General features: G+C 32.3%; 3 protein-coding genes across 3 annotated transcripts in view; 2 read left to right on the top strand and 1 right to left on the bottom strand.

Annotated features, from left to right (window-relative positions):
- LOC112694286 (forkhead box protein J1.2-like) overlaps positions 1-4,163 on the top strand; it is a 13,215-nt gene extending 9,052 nt beyond the window's left edge. The window contains exons 2-5 of the mRNA XM_025569711.1: positions 1,989-2,205; positions 2,269-2,444; positions 2,504-2,639; positions 3,440-4,163. Coding sequence (XP_025425496.1) covers positions 1,995-2,205; positions 2,269-2,444; positions 2,504-2,639; positions 3,440-3,840 — 924 coding nt within the window. The 5' untranslated portion in view covers positions 1,989-1,994 and the 3' untranslated portion in view covers positions 3,841-4,163. The remainder of the gene's footprint in view (positions 1-1,988; positions 2,206-2,268; positions 2,445-2,503; positions 2,640-3,439) is intronic.
- LOC112694282 (otoancorin-like) lies at positions 3,111-14,827 on the bottom strand. Its single transcript, XM_025569706.1, has 8 exons — positions 14,767-14,827; positions 9,242-9,435; positions 9,013-9,168; positions 6,502-6,647; positions 6,277-6,397; positions 6,082-6,198; positions 5,206-5,486; positions 3,111-3,148 (listed from the first exon to the last, which is right to left on the bottom strand). Exons 1-7 carry the CDS (start codon positions 14,825-14,827, stop codon positions 5,235-5,237), a joined length of 1,047 nt encoding a protein of 348 aa, XP_025425491.1. The 3' UTR covers positions 3,111-3,148; positions 5,206-5,234.
- On the top strand, positions 11,798-19,485 carry LOC112694267 (multiple inositol polyphosphate phosphatase 1-like). Its single transcript, XM_025569689.1, has 10 exons — positions 11,798-11,961; positions 15,497-15,679; positions 16,938-17,069; positions 17,135-17,313; positions 17,390-17,515; positions 17,591-17,723; positions 17,786-17,886; positions 17,989-18,098; positions 18,191-18,397; positions 19,140-19,485. The coding sequence occupies exons 2-10, from the start codon at positions 15,517-15,519 to the stop codon at positions 19,381-19,383; spliced, it is 1,395 nt and encodes a 464-aa protein (XP_025425474.1). The 5' UTR covers positions 11,798-11,961; positions 15,497-15,516; the 3' UTR covers positions 19,384-19,485.

Genomic DNA, 19,485 nt, shown 5'->3' with positions numbered 1-19,485 from the left:
GTGTGTGTGTGTGTGTGTGTGTGTGTGTGTGTGTGTGTGTGTGTGTGATGTACGCATACACGTTTCACTTGATGACAGTTTTCCCACGTAGTTTTGATAACCGTTTCTGTCCATCTTTATTTTTCAAGGGGAATTTTTGTTGAATCGATAAAGCCATCTGACTGGATCTATTGTTTGCACCCGGGTGATTATAAATGACTTTCATTCATGAATCACGCGAACAATAATGTTTCTCTAACTAAATAGCCAAAATTGTTCGTATCCTCCAGTGACTTTTTTTTTCCACTTTTTTCTTTTTTCTTTTTGTTCGTGATGCACTATGACAGTGGTCTTAAACTCAAAATACCAATGGGCTCTACATATTTACATCAAAAGTTTGGGAGTAAAACAGCTTTTTTTTTATTCATTTTAATACAGTAAAATCTCGATAAGACGTAACTTCGGTAAGACGAAAACCGCGGTATAACGGAACATTTTTTTTGGTCCCGTTTCAAATTACATATAATTAACTGACCCTGGCAAGACGGAAACCCTCTGTTAACACAGAAAAATATCATGGTCCCAAGCGATTCTGTCTTATCGAGGTTTTACTGTATTAAATCTAAAATAAACAAAACAAATTAAGACAAAATATATTTTTTTATTGATTATAATTATGATAAAAATGGACGTTGTACAGTGTATTGATTTTTTTTTTAATAATAATAATAATAATTTATTTTTATTTTTGAGCTGCACTTGATATATGGCATCTATTATTTTTTATGAGACTGTTAAAATATAAAATATATTTAAAAAAAATAAAATTAAAAATAAAAATTGTTGGAGAAGTAAATGTTCATTGCGGGCCACATCGAAAGGGCTCGCGGGTCACGTATTTGAGAGCACTACATTATGAGATTAGGACAATATTGTGCAGTATTGGTACTGAAAATAAACTGATATTTTGATAGAACTATTGTGGTCGTAAAACGATGACGATAATAATCATTATAACCAGTAATTTATCATTGTTCTCGACACGCGTTTAATATTATATTTTTTTAATGTATGCACCTATAAAATAATATTATAAAATCATGTATGCATTTGTTATACGCAATTATTTGTGGTATTTGATTTGCGGTACAATTGTTTTAACTTGAAACAAGCCTAATATTTAACGAATCAAACGACATGCATTAACAATAATAGGAAAAATAATTTAACTAAGTTAAGGTCACTTTTTATCCAGACTAACACGTATGTACAAATGTATTCTATTGATAGTTTATGTTGAGGTCACGAATGACAATGTTCCGTAATTCGTTTCGGCATTGATATTGAGTTTAGATACAACTAAAAATCATTATAGCTGTATGGAGAAATATTATTTGCTAAAGTTTTGATTCAAATGAAATATAAAAAAATAGACGCTTAATTTTAACATATTGAATGTATGTTATCCTTTCGCATTTGGTTTTGTAGTTTCGTAAATTATTTTAAAAAATAAACACACGCGTACAATGGTGAGTTGTGTACAGGTTGATAAGTTCTCACATGAGGACGGTTAAAGGGCTCGTGACGCTTCCTATTCATAGGGAAATCATTTTCGAAAAGCTAATAATACACACTGGGTATAATACAATCGTTTCTCCCCTTCGAAACTACAGGCACCTTTACGACGCATAATAATAATATGTAAACCATTATCGGAGTGTGTCAAGTGATTAATAATCCAACAACACTCAGGTAAACGAACCCCTTGCCTGTACAGAAGGGGAGAAAATCGAGAATGAACCTGCGTCGATATCCTGCACGCATGTGCCCGGAAGTTGGTTGTTAATCGGTCGGAAACGATCTCGGGGGAGCACGAGAATCACCCCCTAGACAAATACGCACCCCTGGGTAGAAATTAACGATTTTTTAAATCTTCTACTGATCTACAACAAGTGTAAGCAGAAAAAAAAACAAATAGAGAATAATATATGACGTGTTTTCGGTTTCAGTTAAAAATGTTGGACGTCAATAGGTCGACTCCCATGCTTCCAACACCGATCAGTTCAGATCCGGACACGGATCTCACCAGCTTAAACTGGCTGCACAGTTTGACAAATATTCTTTCGGTTCCATCTTTGCCTACGCCTCCTGATTCGCCAAACTCATCCGCACGTTCTGCAGATCAAAACCCCAAAAAACTTCCGCACAAAATCCGCTTCCAGATGAGTGAGTGTCATCCTCGGCGATTGGGTTATGTGGCTGTATTGATTACACGATATTTTGTTCCAGGTTTAGAAAGTGCCGAACAGTATAAAAAAAACGGTGATAAGAAACCGCCATTCTCATACTCTACACTGATTTGCATGGCTATGAAAGCTAAAGGGAATAAAGTCACATTAAGTTCTATCTACGGTTGGATCAGAGAAAACTTTTTATATTATCGAAACGCCGATCCTAGCTGGAAGGTAATCTTCGACATTGATAAATTAAAAGTACTATTTCCATTAAACATTTTTTTTTGTAGAACTCTATCAGACACAATTTGTCTTTAAATAAATTCTTTGTAAAAGTTCCTCGGTCTAAAGACGAACCGGGCAAAGGTGGATTTTGGAAGTTTGATGTTGACTGCCTAGAAGGCGGTGCTCGACGTAAACGTACAAGTAAGCACGAACCGAAATTATTTTAAACAATATTCAAAATATATAAAGAGTAAAAGATCTAAAACACTAGGTGTTTGATATTCGGTTCACTTTATTCACTTTAGGATAAGATTGTATTATGTAGTACAGTTATTCATTTGGAAATAATGATAGTTATCGACGAAAAAAAATATCTGAGAACATATTATAATGCACATTATTAATCATTTATAAAAATTAATAAAATAACACAATTATTATTCTTTTAACATAATTCAAATTTCAATGTTCATCAATTTTATTTTTGTAATTATTTACAAAATCATTTTCGAATATTTTCAATATCTTAAGATTCGAATGGTTATTTACAATTTATTTCAACATTGATTGGAAATGTACATTGTTTTACAGTTTTTCAGTTTTATAAAAATCACTAATAATATTTTTGAACCAATATTAAATGTTAAAAATGTTTTCATCATGAAATTATGCCTGTAATTGACTTGCAAATATCACGTCCAACGGTTGTTCTAGAATTAAAAGAAACAATTAAACAACAATCGAAATAATTAATCGAACATAATTTATTCTTAATCAATTTAATAACAATGGGATGATTCGAGTACAAAATAATGCAGTGTTTGTGCTGAAAACCATCGAGTTTATGATCATTGTTTATTATTTCTCTTTTTTTCCCCCGAACACGATTTGTTGAACGTTAACGTTTTTCAGTATTGCGAGAAAAGTAACTCGAAATAACAATGTTTACCGGTTCGCCAATAATGATACATATGTTTAATAATGTTGCACATGTGATGTAGGTAACCGGCGGCGGGCAAGTCGGACGCAACAGAAGAACAACGCGACCAAGGTGCCGGACGAGATGACCGCGGAGGACGAGAAAGCGTTGGAGCTGGCCGTGGAGTCGCTGAAGGAGGAGCAGCGGTACATGGACGGCCTAGACGGTTTCCACCATCAGCCGATGGTACTGCCTGTGGACGAGTCGTTGGGTGGCGAGCCCGAGTTGGTGTACAGCTGTTCGATAAACGCGGCCACCGTGGACCCGTTCATGTCTTCTGTCGTCGATTACGCCGTGATCGACGTGCCCAACGATCACCATCAGCAGCAAATAGCCACGGACGAGGAGCTGACCATGCTGACCAACTTGACGTGGGACGATTCGCAAATGGATCTGCTCGACTCCCTGCTGGACTCGTTGTAGAGCGTCATGCGTCGGGGGTGGGGGTGGGGGGCGCGTCGGGTCCGATCAGCACTATCCTTGTTACACGTTCCTCGTACCGAGGTTACCGTCAACGGACCCGAGTGTTTTCGAAGTGTCAAAGTGAAACTGTACTAGTCTTTTGTTTTATAATAGGTTAAAATATGATTCGGTGTGACGTAGAACGCGAACGGTGCGAGGAGGTCGGATGCGATAATCGGTTGTTCGGCCCCCGTCCCCCGGAGCTTCATCTTACTTAGGATTATTATACAATAATATGATATACTTATAAATATTTATACATAATTATACGTGTTTGTTTAGAATTAATAACTTTACTCGCAGTAGGTCGTGTAACTGTATACCTATCTAATAATGATAATGTATCTTATCAGTTTTCCACAAACTTTCCGTGTTCTACACCCGGCGCCCGAGCAACGGAATACCGACGCGAGACTTTTTATAGAAAAATCTCGTAATTCGTATACCTATACGAATACACTATCCGTCTATATCTATCTATGTTTGTTTTTCGTGTATTACCCGTGTGACGAGGGCTAAGTGTACTCTTGCGTTTCGTCTTGGCAAACTATATTGTATTGCTGTAACGATTCCTTATTCTTCGATGTGTTAACAATAGTGATTTCAATAATGTAATAATAATAATAATAATGATAATAATAATCATTTGATCGAGCACGAAATTATAATAATATGTAATAATATGTTTAATAAAGATGGTACATCAAGATTATTACAAGATTATACAAGTGTATTACAATAATAACTATTGTACCACCTACAAGATTATGTACTATTATGAATAAAATATCGTAACGCATTATATTGTTATACATGCTATACCCTATGCCAGCGGCTCTCAAACTTTGCTTCTCGGAGCCCTAGGTCTTCGCGAGAGAAGTCTAGGGGTTCCGTAGATCTGTGAGCATATCTGCATTAATTAAATATAAATATTATTATATTTCTTAGTTATAGAGGAGAAACACTAATGTGATTACTCGAATTGCAATTAGTGAAATCTATTTAATTTACAACTCAAATTTCTGATAATATTATTAGTTATTCCGACTTCATTACTTGGTTGGTAATTTCACGAAATAAAATAAAGTAAATTTATCAATACAACGTAAAATTACCACAGTTTCCACAGCGAATGACAAAATGTGAGCTTCTAAAAAAAAAAAATAAAAATTTAACTTTGGAATGTATGTATGATGTATTGATGATTATTGTTGTCTCAAATATAAATTCTTGGTTTGCGGGGCTCCGTAAATTTATTTAGAAGCATAAGGGCTCCGTGTAGAAAAAGTTTGAGAACTGTTGCTTTACGCAGTAGCACTACTGTACCGATTGTTCGTGTTCACAACACGAATACGCTATTGACGTGGACGGGATTGATGCACGAACAGCAGTATCGTTGACCATCCGAAATGTACCACCATTGCGGCGTATATGGACCAGTGATTCGCGCGAACAAAGGAACTGCCGCTGCGCAAGACGCTGCCGAACGTTTTCACCGTCCCCTGGATAGCTTTCGTCTGTTCGAGGTCCAACGACGAACGCTGCGCAGGCGTAAGCGCGTTGACGGCGGACAACGACAAGTGCGACAATTGGTCTGCCGATATCGCCTGTGGACCGTGTGTGTTTTTTATTCACCCACGCTTTTTATTTGACTACTTTATTATTATCGTTTCGAACGTTTTCCTATCGACTCGTTTCCACCTCCCCTACTCCTCATACTCAGTTCCATATTTACCCTATGGGCACTTGAGGCACGTGCCCAGGGCCCTCATCTGTCTGGAGGATCCGAATAATATAAATTACAACTTTGAATTTTAATATGTAATGTATTAATTAATATGACTGCCTATAAAAAAATAATTTTAATTGCAGAAAATTTTTTTAGATAAATAGTAATGAAACAATGTTAATGACAAATAAATATTGAACGCTTAATTTTGTGCGATTGCATTAGGTATATTTTATTTTTCATCTCGTTATTTCAAAAGATTTTTCTTTAAAATTAATAACTCATATTTTCCGGCTACCAAAAAGTCATTATACAAAATAAGCTTTTGATGTTTTTATTCAACTTTTTTTTGGTTCACTTAAAAGTACCCCTAAGCTCCAGGTGCTTATGGGCCCCTGAATGGCCTAAGACGGTCTTGATCCTACCCCATTTAACCTCCCCTATCCGTCTCGGACGGTCTTATGGTGGTTTACCTGCAGCGTGTGACTCGGCAAGCATTTCATACTGGACGCGGACAGACCTTCGAATGCTTCGGCGTGTATTTGCTGCACCGAGTCCAAACCGGCTATCACGCAACCGATCAGCGCCACCTAATGAAACGGATGGGCGGAAATCAAGTTCTTTAAAGTGTTACCACGCGAAAACGGCTATTGGAAAACAGGTCGCACCTGGATGGCCGTCCATTCGGAAGGGTCGCCGAATGCTTCACTGCTGGTGGCCAACGTCGCTAATTGCCTTATGACCTCTTTGGGACAGTTAATGAGATTCGATATGTCCGTCGCCGCCTCCCTGTTTAACGTGCAATGGTATTCGTTAATTTTCCGTTCGTTTTCGTTGGAACACGATCATGGGATAAATGCAATACTGCGAACACTAAATGATTCAATATTTACTTGAATGCTATTGGTTGAATGGCGGCTAACTGCGTTGTGTTAAACGCACACAAGACATGACCTAAAGCAGACAGATCATAACTACTTAAGTCGGAAGGTCCTTTGTAACTCCACTGGTAATCTATCGCTTGTTTCAGAGACGTGAGCTTAAACGAATCACAGTAAATTAATTAAAAATATTTTAGATGGTTTATGAATTACTTGGTTCCGTCGTGTTATAGAATCAATTAGAAAGAAAAAAATAACTGTATAGTGTACACTTTTTTTTCTAACATACAACCGCATTTTCACATTCATTTTAACGAACACTTTCGGTTTCGATAAAAAGTAATTAAATTATACTATCGTTTTGGCCAAATGAACAACATATGCGCATAGGGGACTTATAGCGTTGTGATGAAATGAATAACCAATAGACGTACGTGTAAAATCAAGAATTTGTTCAACTATAAATTAATATGTTATGTTCTGAAACAAAATACCATAATCAATAACAAAATAATTGAGTCATCGAAGGAAAATAATACATCAAGTTCCAGTATTTTCTATCAGGAAAAGGGACTATACATTTCAATAAACTTGAACTTATAACATATTATCTTTTTTGCCAGGTTAAAAACGAATAATATCTTATAAAGTACTATTAAATGTATCAAGATGTAATAGTTTAATAGCCAATGGATAAGATTATGTACCTTTGTTAATAAATGCTTGAGGGAGATTTTTTTATTTATTTTTTTTTTGACGTAAGAAAATAATCCTTCCTGACGATGGTGTATTGGTTGCCAGTAGCTTAGCTAGGATATAGTGAACTGTACCTACACCAGGGACGAAAATTGTAAAGGGGTGCAAAATTGTGCAAGAGTCGTATTTTATTTTGCTTTCAAAACGAAATTTTTCCATTATACTTTTTGAAATGTTTAGATTTTGTCTAATTGTATATAATACGTGTGAATTTAGTGATGCAATTATGAAAATAACACAAGGGAAATTATAATGAAAATTTTATATGAAGAAACTATCGATGAACTCGTCAGTCTTAGAGGGAGAAAAGTAAATTTTTAAAATATATATTGTAATAATATTTAATAAATATAAATAATATTCTTAAAAATAACTAGTAAAATTAAAGATTAAAAAAATATCATTGTATTAAATTTTTAATTGATAAAAAAGCATTAGTTGTCTAAGTTTGCCAGGGGTGCTCAGGAGTCTTCTTATGCCACTATACGTGGCAATATATTTATAATTATTCAGAGAGATAATAAGATCAGAGATTATAGCAGTCGACTTATCCAACTACACCAATTAACGTCATTGCTTTTGATAATCATACTGTAAGGATTTTGCTTTAACCCTAGTAAATACACAGTATATCCATACACAGGATATAAATAAATTCATGTTATATATGTGCCATTCTTATTTATTTTCGTACACACTCCAAGTGATTACATATAATGATTATAAGGATTATAACCAGGGCCGGATTGGTCCACTGTGTTATTGTGCTACAGCACAGTAGGCCGCGGCCGTGAAAGAAATCTTTACTGAGATTACAGAATAGTGAACATATTATCTGTTTATAGCACCTTGATAACTAATTTTATTTTTTAAATGATTTCAAGGTACGATTATAAAAAATCCTATATATTATATATTATACTGAAATCTAGTCTGAATCAGCTTTTTGGCAGTAAATCTAGTATTTACTGTGCTTAATGCATATCATATAGGTATTATGTATATTGTATACATTTATACACATATGTTATAATAATTAATGTTATTACAGATGATAAAATAAATTAATTGATAACTAAGCCCATTATGCTTAACATACTTAAAAATTATTTTTTGTTATTTTTTATGTTTCCAATTTGTTTAATCCCATTTTGTGAAATTTTGGGAGACAAAATCAAAAAAGTGGGAAAGTCGATCTAAAGAAGACTTTACGACGAATTTTAATAAAATTTCAAAATCCTTATCGCATGAATAGATCGATGGTTACGTTGGAAATAGAAAACGTCTAAATTCCTATACTGCACGTGTGATAGAAAGAGAAAGAAAATCATGGCTTGCAATCCCCTTAAATTCTAAAAAATAATTGATGACCTTCCTAATGAATAACAATAGCTACGCAATTACTTTTAACGATTCTTAAACATTGGCTCAGTACCTATTATTAAGATTTCTTACAACCAATTATTTTATTGTTTTGTTGTTTAAAGTATAAAAACTTAATAGTCAGATTAATGGTAATAGTAGATGGTAAATTAAATCGTGTATAAACTCTACTTTCAAGGATGAAAAATGTTTTTTTTCAGTAGTTCTGTTTGAATTTAACACATATTTTGACAAAATTGACTAGTTCAGTTTTACACTGAAAATATTGATTTCATAAAATAAAGCTTTTCTATTATTTGTTTAATATATGTTTTAACGTACGTAGTTTAATCGTGGCATATGGATAATGGATATGGATATTACAATCATACTTATGAGGCAAACCTGTTCTCTGGAAAAATTTCTCCACTGGCCAAACGCTGCTATCGTTTCGATATCGGTCAGCGATAAATTCATAAAATCACGAGCAGGTATTCCCATCGCTATCCATCCTAGTGACTGTAACTTATCCTCCGGGATATCATCGGCAGTTTTATACACCTATAAGTGTTATCAGACGGTTAATATTTTTAAATAAACGTGAAATAGATCCATTTATCGTTATTAGTATCACTTTCACTAAATCGTTCCACAACAGTTCAGCGATTTCCTGTTCTAATTGATTTTTTCCGAGTACAACCAAACACTTTTTAATTTGCGATTCATTGACAACTGATATTAAATCGCTGATGTCGGCTCTAGAGAACTTCCCCTTTTTAGCGAGTAAAGATTCGTCACAAGATAGTCTTTCCGCTGCATTTTTATGCACTACCGATAAAAATAAAGTAATAAAAAAATACCGTTGGAGAGACATTTTATTACTAAACAACAAAAAGCGAAAATATCATGTCTAATGATAATGCTAATATAATATGCATGGAATAATTTACCGTGGAGTATATTTTTACACGATTTGGTAAGTCATTTACATAATAAATCCACTCATTGGATAAATGTAATACCTGTAATGTAACCTTTTCGTGGTAGTCACTAGTAGGTATTGGGAAGATTGTTTTATAATAAAAAATAAAATACAATTAGTAAATGGTTAATATTTGTAAATTAATTTATAAATAAATAGTTTATATATAAAAATATATAAATAAATAATTGCTTAGCTTAGAGAATTATTATATTCGTAATGTACGACCGGTTTTGAATTAAAAGTATAATAATATTCCAAACTAAGTATTTATTTATTTCTATTTATAAACTATTTATTTATATATTGATTGTTTTTTGACGTAGGACAACACGAAATCATTATGTTTTATAAAGAGACTCATTATTTTTTACTATTTGATCGAATACTTTTATATACTCGTATTTACATCGATATATAAATTATTAAATATGTGTATGTGTATATTCAAGTTTTAGAGACGATCGACGCGTGTGACGGCACAGGGTGTTAAAATCAGAAGAACTCGTGAAAGGCGTTTAAATTAGAAATAAAGTTGATCAAACTTTGGCGACGCAAATTATCTACTATTGGTAGAAAAAATAATAATTTTCACAATATGATTTAATATAAATTAATTTTATCATTATTATATTATTTATTATTATATCAACATGTAAGTAGTGGCTGATGTTCTCAATATGATTTACAAATATGTGGCACGTATGATAATTTGAAAAATTATTTTGAGAATTTATAATTATGAACGAGCCTCTACAGGTTCCCAAATTCTGTCTGTTTAAGTTATATATTTAAGTCGATCAAGAGGTAGAGGTGTCAAAATAATTTTTGTGCAGGGCGCTGAAAAAGCTAAAATCGGCCTTGTGGGTATTTTTTGGACGGACGTGTATATGTTATTTTAGGTCAGTTGATTATACAGTGAACGTATCATATTATGTTAGTTGTAAAACTTAATAAAAATATTTTATAATTCTCAAAGAGAAATTTAAATTTTTTTTTAGGATTCAGCAGTCCACTTAAAAGCTTAAGAAAGTCTACAGTACTTTTTCACAGGAGTTAAGATAATAATAAAATGTATCTTTATATATGAACGCAATTAATAAAAAATATAAATTGTTTAATATTAGTTAACTTTAAAAACTATAAACTTTTGTGTTTGTATACCTATGTTAATTGCTATTTATTATATTACATTAAAAAAGTAAGATTTTTAGAAAAAGTTGATATAGGATTATCGATGGTATTTCATAAAAAATACTATTGACAATTTAATATTGAAAGCGATTAATATATCGTTTATACTTGAAAATTCGATATTTATTTGAATTAAATTTTTTTTTGAGAGATGTGTTTAAAAATAATTTTATATTTGAATAAAAAATTAATTAATTTTAGTTAAAATACATCTATAACATACTTTTTAATTTATTTAATTTTACTTTTTTTTCTAGTAAATAATGGTATTAAATATAATGTTATAAATAAAATAGGTTTTGATTTAACAGCTAAACAGATGAATACTCTGATTATAAAAATAACAAAATTAACTCAAAAGTTGTTTTAATAAAGTAATTGATAACGAAAAGTTAATATACGTGTATTTAAAATAAAACTATACATTTAAATTATTATTTATTAGCTGTTGGTAATTTTTAAAAGTTTTTTAGTTAGTTTCTAGTCAACGGATTCAAATATGATTGCATAAGTTTTCAAAATGATTGTTACAAGAATTATGTTGATAATAATAAATGTTATTGTATACGTTATACATTTTATGCCTAAATATTTTTTCTTTCAGTTTTTGTTGTCCATTAATAAACACGAATTGAAGCAGTAACGTATTTTAGTTTATTTAATTAAAAATTAACAATAAACAAATTTAAATAAATTCGAATGCATTGTGCAACTGAATAATGCAATTTCACGAAACCGCATTATAATAAAACATAATGTCAATCGAACGGTGTTTTCGTCGTCATCGATAGCGAACACTAAACGTCATTCTTGCTCACAGCCCGCGTTGTTGACTTGCATCTATATATATGCGTTTGTGTATGTGTTTTTCTATCCGTCTAATGAGTGCATGCAGGTAAAACACATTCGTAGGAGACCTGTTACCTACGTATTACAACCAGCTGCGAGCACGTAGTGCAGTGAACTCGTGTACAACCGGTGGAAGGGGAGCCTCGGACCTCGGGTAAAGACGTACTACGGAACCAGTCTCGTTTTGTTCGCATTCATCTCGCCATGGATGATACGTACTGAACCAAAGTTAACTATAATACAAAAATATCGTTGTCGTCGTTATTGTTATTATTTCGTGGTGATGATGTTCACGTAAGACACTGCTTAAAACATACCAGCGTTGTAAGGTAAAATTACTTATTTTTGTCTTAAAACTGTTATCAAAATATTATCGTGACAAATATTAACTGTACTCGATGAATAATGTTAATTATCATTGGTATTTATCAATTTGATTTCGACCAAGCCGAGGTAGGTACGTGGATTGGAATGCATCTTTAAACATTTCAATATCGGAATCCGTTAGCACTAATCTATTTTAAATTAAACTAACTGGATAGAGATAAAAAAAAACACACTACTGAACAGGCGTGAAATTGAAATTCATTCATGTATGACCGGTGTAACGACGTAGTTAGGTGGTTATGTAAATAGTTTTTCCTCTGAAGATGTCAGCTAAGAAAAAACCGTGTTCTTTAGTTTATCGTATAACAATATACAACAACTTGAAACAAATATATGTGCATACTTACAAATAGTATACGTGGGAACAAACATAAGAATTTATACATTTTTTTTTCGTTGTCTAAAAATATTTCTCTTACGGATAATAATACAAATATGAAAACGTACTAATTCCATCGATTGTCATTGTAAAACCTAACTTACCGTACACATATTAACATTTCGTAATGTGGGTATGTTTCTTCGAAGTGATACACGCGTTTTACCGCAACCATTTCTCCTGGTATTGTCATCCGTATTTAGGTTGAGTTGTAATTTTTCTGACTTATATTAATGGTTCATTATTTATAATAATTACGGAACGTAACAATAGAAAGTTCATAGAAAAACTATTCAAATTCATCACACTGATTTTTAACAGACTCGATTCATGTTTGATATTAAATTAGTTTTTATCATTTTTATACGACTCCGTAGTGTAAATATTTTTGTGTCAGATAATCTTTTTCATTATCCGTTACATTTAAAATAAACCGCCAATAAGATCTTTATTTGTTATCAAAATTTAAAACTGTATGCTTTTGATCAGAATAATATTAACTTTTTATATAGCGAAACAGATTTATTAATATTTATATTTTCTATTTTTGAGTTCTGCATTGCTTTATGGAATGCAGTAATAGACATAATTTATGAATTACCTACAACTTCAGAGAAAATAATATTTATCAGACTACTATTTTCCGACTATTATTTGTTATTATTGTTTATAGTTTTCTCTATGCTGAATTTATCATCGTTTTCCGTTTCCGACGAATTCATTATTTTATTAGTTTAACGATTGTAAACTAGCCGATTTCGGGTTCCGAGTTCAGTTTATGTATTCAAAAATAATCCACAGTAAATTGATAACTGACAATAAGTATTCAGATAAATCAATTTTTAACGCACGTCATGTATACATGTATGTATAGCTGAATCATATTTTTTTTTTCAACTCGTACCTATGAAGTAACTTAAATTTAATCTGATCATATTATTATTTCTGTATTATAGTATACAGTACGATAACAATGGTTTTTTTTTTTAATTGACTTGCATCGGCGTTTTTCCCATTGATCACTAAAGACACTTAAGAAAGTAGTCACATCCGAGAACCACGAATTAGTGACACTGATTTTACTTCGATAATATAAACACACCCCACGTAGATACATGTGACTATCTCGTATAAATCAAGTTGTCTGATCCGTGCCTGAACGGACATATATCAAAATTGTTGTACGTAGCAAGAACAATTTTATTTTTTTACCGACTTATTATGATCATTTATTGAGCAAGTATCTTTATAATATGGTAATATTTTTTTTATATATTAAAGTTTTCAATTATTATTTGTTAAATGGTTAAAACATTTATTTTTCTAAAAAATATTAACTATAGTATTAATTTTTTATATTTGTAAATATTATTATAATGGCAGAAAAATTTTGTCCAAGGACAAAACAATAAAATTATTTATTTATTCGTAAGAAATTCATGAAGTTTTATGGAAACAATGTAATTTCCAGTTTTGTCTTAGATGGTATTGCTTCTCAAAAATATGTAATCTGTTTTTGAATACAAGTTTCCGATTTATTTAGTGACATTAAAATGACCATTACTCATTCTCAGTTATTAAAAATCATGAAACCTGATCAATTTTTTATTCTGAGCACCGTCAACAATGTACTTAATAATATTCTAAAATATTTCGCCTGGTTTCCTAAAACGCCTGGTTCTAAAATATTTCACCCTTTTTACGATTAGAAATAATTTGAATTGCACACTCTCGAGCTAAAACTATGTATACCAATTTTAGTTCCGTTTTGGCTACTAACACAACTAACCTAACCTTACCTAACACTGATTTGTGGTTCAAGGACATACTTTGATTAGTGTAAACCTTTGTTCGTGGAAAGGTATAACACATATACGAATCGTAGGTTATTCGGATTCAATATGTGTTTTTTTCAAGTGTTATCGAGTATTGTTTAAAAGCGAAATCATTTTGTTTTAAATATTGATTCATATGGAAAAAATGTCATCCACTGTTAATTAAACATGGTAATAATTTTTTTTTAAAAATTATCAAACAAAACATTGTAAAAATAAATAAATAAATAAAGTATGAACAATCGCCTATTCAGGCGGGGGGAAAAAAATTGCTAAAGCAATGTTACTATTATTATTTATTAAACGTTAAACACAAATAAATGCATAAAAAAAAAAAACGCCTGATCTATTTTTAAATAATAAATGTCCCGATTGAAAAACATAAGCATGGCGTACGTCCTATATGATATCTAACGCGTGTAGTACGAAACCGATGCATAAATTAAACACAATACGTTGTTTATCGCGAACGACCTTCCTCCGTTAACACGGAACGTTATAATGACCGAAAATAATTTTGGTCGCAATACTACTTTTGATTGTCATTAGTTCGTGATGTACACTTTCTCTGAGGTCGAACTCAGAGTTGATCATCGCGTATCGTTATCTGAGTAACGAAACGAATTCGGCGTTTTCAAATATTATATCATATCATATCGTTGTACCGTTATGTTTATGAATCAAATTACCAAATACCTACTCCGCTTAAAAACTCTGCCGGACACGATTCAATCAATTCAATAATGAAAACCAACTGACGTTTACCGTTGTAACGCGTTGGCATTAAAACGCACCCGTGACAAACGAGTAGCGCGTCGTCCGTACTTCGCGTACAGCACAGCAGTTTTCGTACAGTTTCGTAATAGTGCGCAGCAGCGCTTTTTGGCTGCAATTGTTTTTTTTTTTTTTTTGATATTTATACGTATTACGGTCACAACACAATACACTTCCTATTGTCCGGTAATATCTTATATACGTATTACTACAGTAATAATATACTATCGCAAATAATTCGCTATCTATTTCCCACGAGCGCATGGATATCAAATTCTCCGCTTTTGTCCTCCCGTAGCTACACTTAGACAATGCGTGCACGTATATCTACCGTAATATGCATGTATAAAGGCTTTCGCTAATCGAGATATTTTCTGTAAATACCGACACAATGACGTGAACAAAACGAGCAACCATGTAGTACGACTCGTCTAGAATTTCAATTTAAGCAGTTGTGAGAATAATAATTGTTTCGTTCACCGACCGTAGACGATTACGACGACGACAAGATGAAGGGTCAACCGTCAGGGTTACTGCTGTTGCTAGCGCTCCTGTTCACTCCGTCCATGGGCCAATTGTGCTATGAACCAACCGAGTCGGATCCGTACCTGTATTTTTCGCACAAGACTGCCTATCAGCTGATATACAACTCCAAATTCAAACCGGTACCCTGTAAGTTTTATTTAAAGAAAATATGTAGTTAATTGTTGTTGTTCTTCTTCTTGGTTCTAATTAATCGAGAATATAATGTATTACATACTCATTACTAGAGTACGGATTTTAAAACAATAAAAAATTAAAAAATAACACTAAGACAAAAGCAATAAAGCTGTATACATTTTTAAAAAAAGCTTAAAAAAATCATTAAAAAAATAATATTTTTCGATATTTTGTAAATGACTATACGGTGTTACAACGAAAACTAAACTGTAATTCTGAGTAGATAATTTCCAAAGCAAGAGCATAATTTTGTATTTATTGTCAATTCAATATAAATTAATCTACTATTTAGCATACGGTACGTGACAAGCTGAACATACGGGGAAAGGTTGTCAAGAAATGATTGAACATGATTTAGAACACATAATATTATATAAAAATAAATATTAACATTTAAAATATGTTTATTTAAAATTAAAGGTGGACTGAAGTCCTGAAGGCCCGGGCGAGTATAAGTTTTACTAACTAATAAATAAGCGACCTATGTTACATGAGAGATTTTAGGTTGAGGCCCAAACGCAACATTTTGGGAGGGCCTGAATAGTTATGGCCACCCACCCACACCTGTTTGGAACACATTTTGAAAAAAAATTTGAATCTGTTTTGATGGATAAAATCAAATATGTTGTTGTAGTTCTATAACTACTATTATAAGAATTAACTATCAATTTTTTTTAAAAGAGTATGCAAACCACGGTATAATTATTTTGATTTAAAAATTTGGCAATTTTTTGGTATGTATTATTTTAATTTTTAAAGTTACTGAATTTATTGAATTAATTACAACTTTATTAAAATTGGTACAGTGCACACCTATTGGATAAAAAAACTTCCAATTTCTGACTATTTATCCAAAATAAAGTTTATACCTATGGTTGAATATTTGTATGATTATTACGATGGTTTAATTATTCTTAAAACAATCATAACTAACTATTGCAAAACATATTATATAACTACTTAGAATACAAAATATTTTTATATAAAAATGTATTACATCAAAGTTAATTTTGAAAATATAGAATGTATAAACAATTATACGAATTGGTTCGTTTTTAGATGACTTGATAAGAGTGTAATAATAATCATCGTTTAAAGTTAAAAACATTAATACAAGGCAAAAATCGAAAAATTTTACATTTTATCTAGACAATCATCACAATTTTAATATTTACAATGAATATGATAGTAAATTATTTTTTCAATTCAGATTGCCGTCCGACTTTCATGTGGATGTATATTAGGCATGGCACAAGTTATCCGAATACCAATGAGTCTCTAGCTATTCGTCAGTTGCATCTATTTAAGGATAGAGTGATAAAAAACCACGAAGAACGTGGAAGTAAGTTTAATGTTTTTAATTTTTAAAAGTCAAAAATGAATTAATGATCTTCTTATTCTGTATAGACGGACATTTATGTAAAAACGTACTAGACAGTCTAAAACGATGGGAATTTGAAGTTAATCCTACTTCGGAAGACGATATTTCACCGCAGGGAAGAATGGACATGAACTTAATGGCGAAAAGAACCAAAGACAAAATGAGTGAAGTTTTTGTGAAAGAAATCAATCAAAATACATTTAAAGTAAGGAAATGATTAGTGAAAACTAAGATTCTTATACGAACAATTTTTAATATTTTTTTCTATTATTATTCATTAGATTTATTCTAATGAAGATCGAAAAGTTATGAATAGCGCTGAAGAATTTTCTAAAGCCATGTTCGGAGAAGGTTTTAAGAGTAAAGTCCAGATCGAAAAAGTCGAAAACAATTCAACTTTCATTGGGGTATTATTTGTTTTTGTTTTCGTTTTTTGATTTACGTTTCTAATTTTATATTGATACTTTTAACTGTGCTTTTAGTTGGAAAGCTGTCCTAAATGGACGAATGAGATTCGAAATTCCGAAGCTTCACTGTTTCGCAAGACACCCGAATACTTGAACTTGGTGAGCCAAATAAGTAAAAGGCTAGGTTTTCTAGACAATATAACTGATGGTAAGCACACGAGTTGTAGCGGTCATTATTCTTATTGGTCTAACGCGACGCGATTGTTGCAGATATAATATATGCAATGTACGAATCATGTCGGTACAACAAGGCGTTGGTACTCAAATCTTATCCGGTGTGGTGTGGCTTGTTCACTAGACAAGAACTACAAGTACGTTGCGTCTTCCGAACGAATCAATAAACATTTTAACATTTTCAAATCACTGCCCTTTGTTTTCTTAATATTTGTATTTTGTTAATGACACTATTCCAGCTTCTAGAGTATCACGAGGATTTGGACTATTACTATAAATACGGATACGGCTCCGACATAAACTCAAAGGTGGGATGTCCTATCATTCGAGAACTAATAGAATATTTAAAGTGAGATTTTAAGCGTATCCACCAGCATAATAACAGATTTAGGGTATATTTGATTATGACCGGTTTTTTATTTATTTATTTATTTTTCATAGTGCTGTGGCAAAAGACGATGTCGAAAGACCTTCGGCTGTGTTTAGATTCGGTACCTCTGCTGGACTGTTAACCACGTTGTTGGCGTTGGGCGTGGCGAAAGACTCAGTTCCACTGACCCATTCTAATTACCATTCTCAGTATCGTCGTCAGTGGAGAATGTCACAAGTGGATCCGTTTTCCGCAAATTTGGCTGCCGTGTTTTACAAGTAAGCACAAATGTTAAAACTAAAACCAACTAAATTTTCTAGCTTAAGTAATTATTCAAATGAATATTAAAAAAAAAGCAGCGTTATTTTATGGTAAACGTAATTTATTAGCTGTATAAATTTGGAAAAAAATAATAATATTGTGTTGTTACCTTAAAAAAAAATCCTATCGAAACGCATATAATATTATTCGATATTACATTTTTAAATGTTTTCAAAAAGAGTAAAAATAACCGTTAATAATGTCAACTATAGATCTGATCTAGTTTATTCGATGTTTCCGAAATCGACTAACATGCAGTATTAACTTAATGGTTCATGTAAAATGCAGAGCCGTACTGAGGCAGACCTAAAGCAATGCTCCCCTAGGTTGTAGAGTTGTCACACTCACAGCTTTTAATATGTATAATACGATTCGAAAAAATCTGAAAAATTTTAATTAGGTTTCTAGCAAAACAAGAAATAATATTTCTTAAAATAAGTTATTTATATAATATTTTTACGCCCCCCATTTTCAGGCGCCCAAGGCAAGTGCCTCGCTCGCCTCACCCTAGTTACGGTTTTGGTAAAATGCAATCGACATCGAATAATATACATATACATTTATATATATAAATATATTAATAGTTTCCGGTTCATATTTCTTTCAAACTTTTCAAACGTTTTGTACCACCATGGGGCCATGTACGGCGGTATGTTGTCGTTGATCAGTCTCGATTATATACTCGTTTTGTGTACGTAGGTGCGACCAGGGCGACGAAGAGAACAAAGTGATGTTCTACTTGAACGAGGGCGTGTACGACTACCAGGGCTGCAACGTTGGGCTGTGCTCGTGGAAATTTATTGAAGACAGATTCAAAGAGTACCTCGGGCCGGACGGCTGCAGTGAAGTATGTCACGACCAGAGCAAAGCGTCCAGTATCCAGAGCGTCGTTTTCATCACCGCGTTGCTTTCAATCATCGTACTAGCGTTTGCGCACGTTTGAGTTGCAATGCGATTTTATTTTTATTTGGCTGTGTCATAATCATTGTATACTATGTTTACGTATTTAAGACTTAAAAAAATAGAAAAAGGAAAACAAAAACGA

This window comes from Sipha flava, unplaced genomic scaffold, assembly GCF_003268045.1.
Source record: "Sipha flava isolate LNK unplaced genomic scaffold, YSA_version1 126_pilon_pilon, whole genome shotgun sequence".
In the NCBI taxonomy this organism is placed as follows: domain Eukaryota; kingdom Metazoa; phylum Arthropoda; class Insecta; order Hemiptera; family Aphididae; genus Sipha; species Sipha flava.
This window is presented reverse-complemented; position numbering and strand designations above follow the sequence as displayed.

Excerpts from the sequence above, each read along its gene's own strand:
- LOC112694282 (XM_025569706.1), bottom strand. The coding sequence starts at position 14,827 with ATGATCAACTCTGAGTTCGACCTCAGAGAAAGTGTACATCACGAACTA. Across the intron at positions 6,648-9,012 it reads GAAATTTTTCCAGAGAACAG|CTCACGTCTCTGAAACAAGC; the intron begins GTTTGCCTCATA and ends GATTCGTTTAAG. Across the intron at positions 6,199-6,276 it reads CCGAATGGACGGCCATCCAG|GTGGCGCTGATCGGTTGCGT; the intron begins GTGCGACCTGTT and ends CCGTTTCATTAG.
- LOC112694267 (XM_025569689.1), top strand. The coding sequence starts at position 15,517 with ATGAAGGGTCAACCGTCAGGGTTACTGCTGTTGCTAGCGCTCCTGTTC. Across the intron at positions 17,516-17,590 it reads ACAATTCAACTTTCATTGGG|TTGGAAAGCTGTCCTAAATG; the intron begins GTATTATTTGTT and ends CTGTGCTTTTAG. Across the intron at positions 17,724-17,785 it reads TCTAGACAATATAACTGATG|ATATAATATATGCAATGTAC; the intron begins GTAAGCACACGA and ends CGATTGTTGCAG.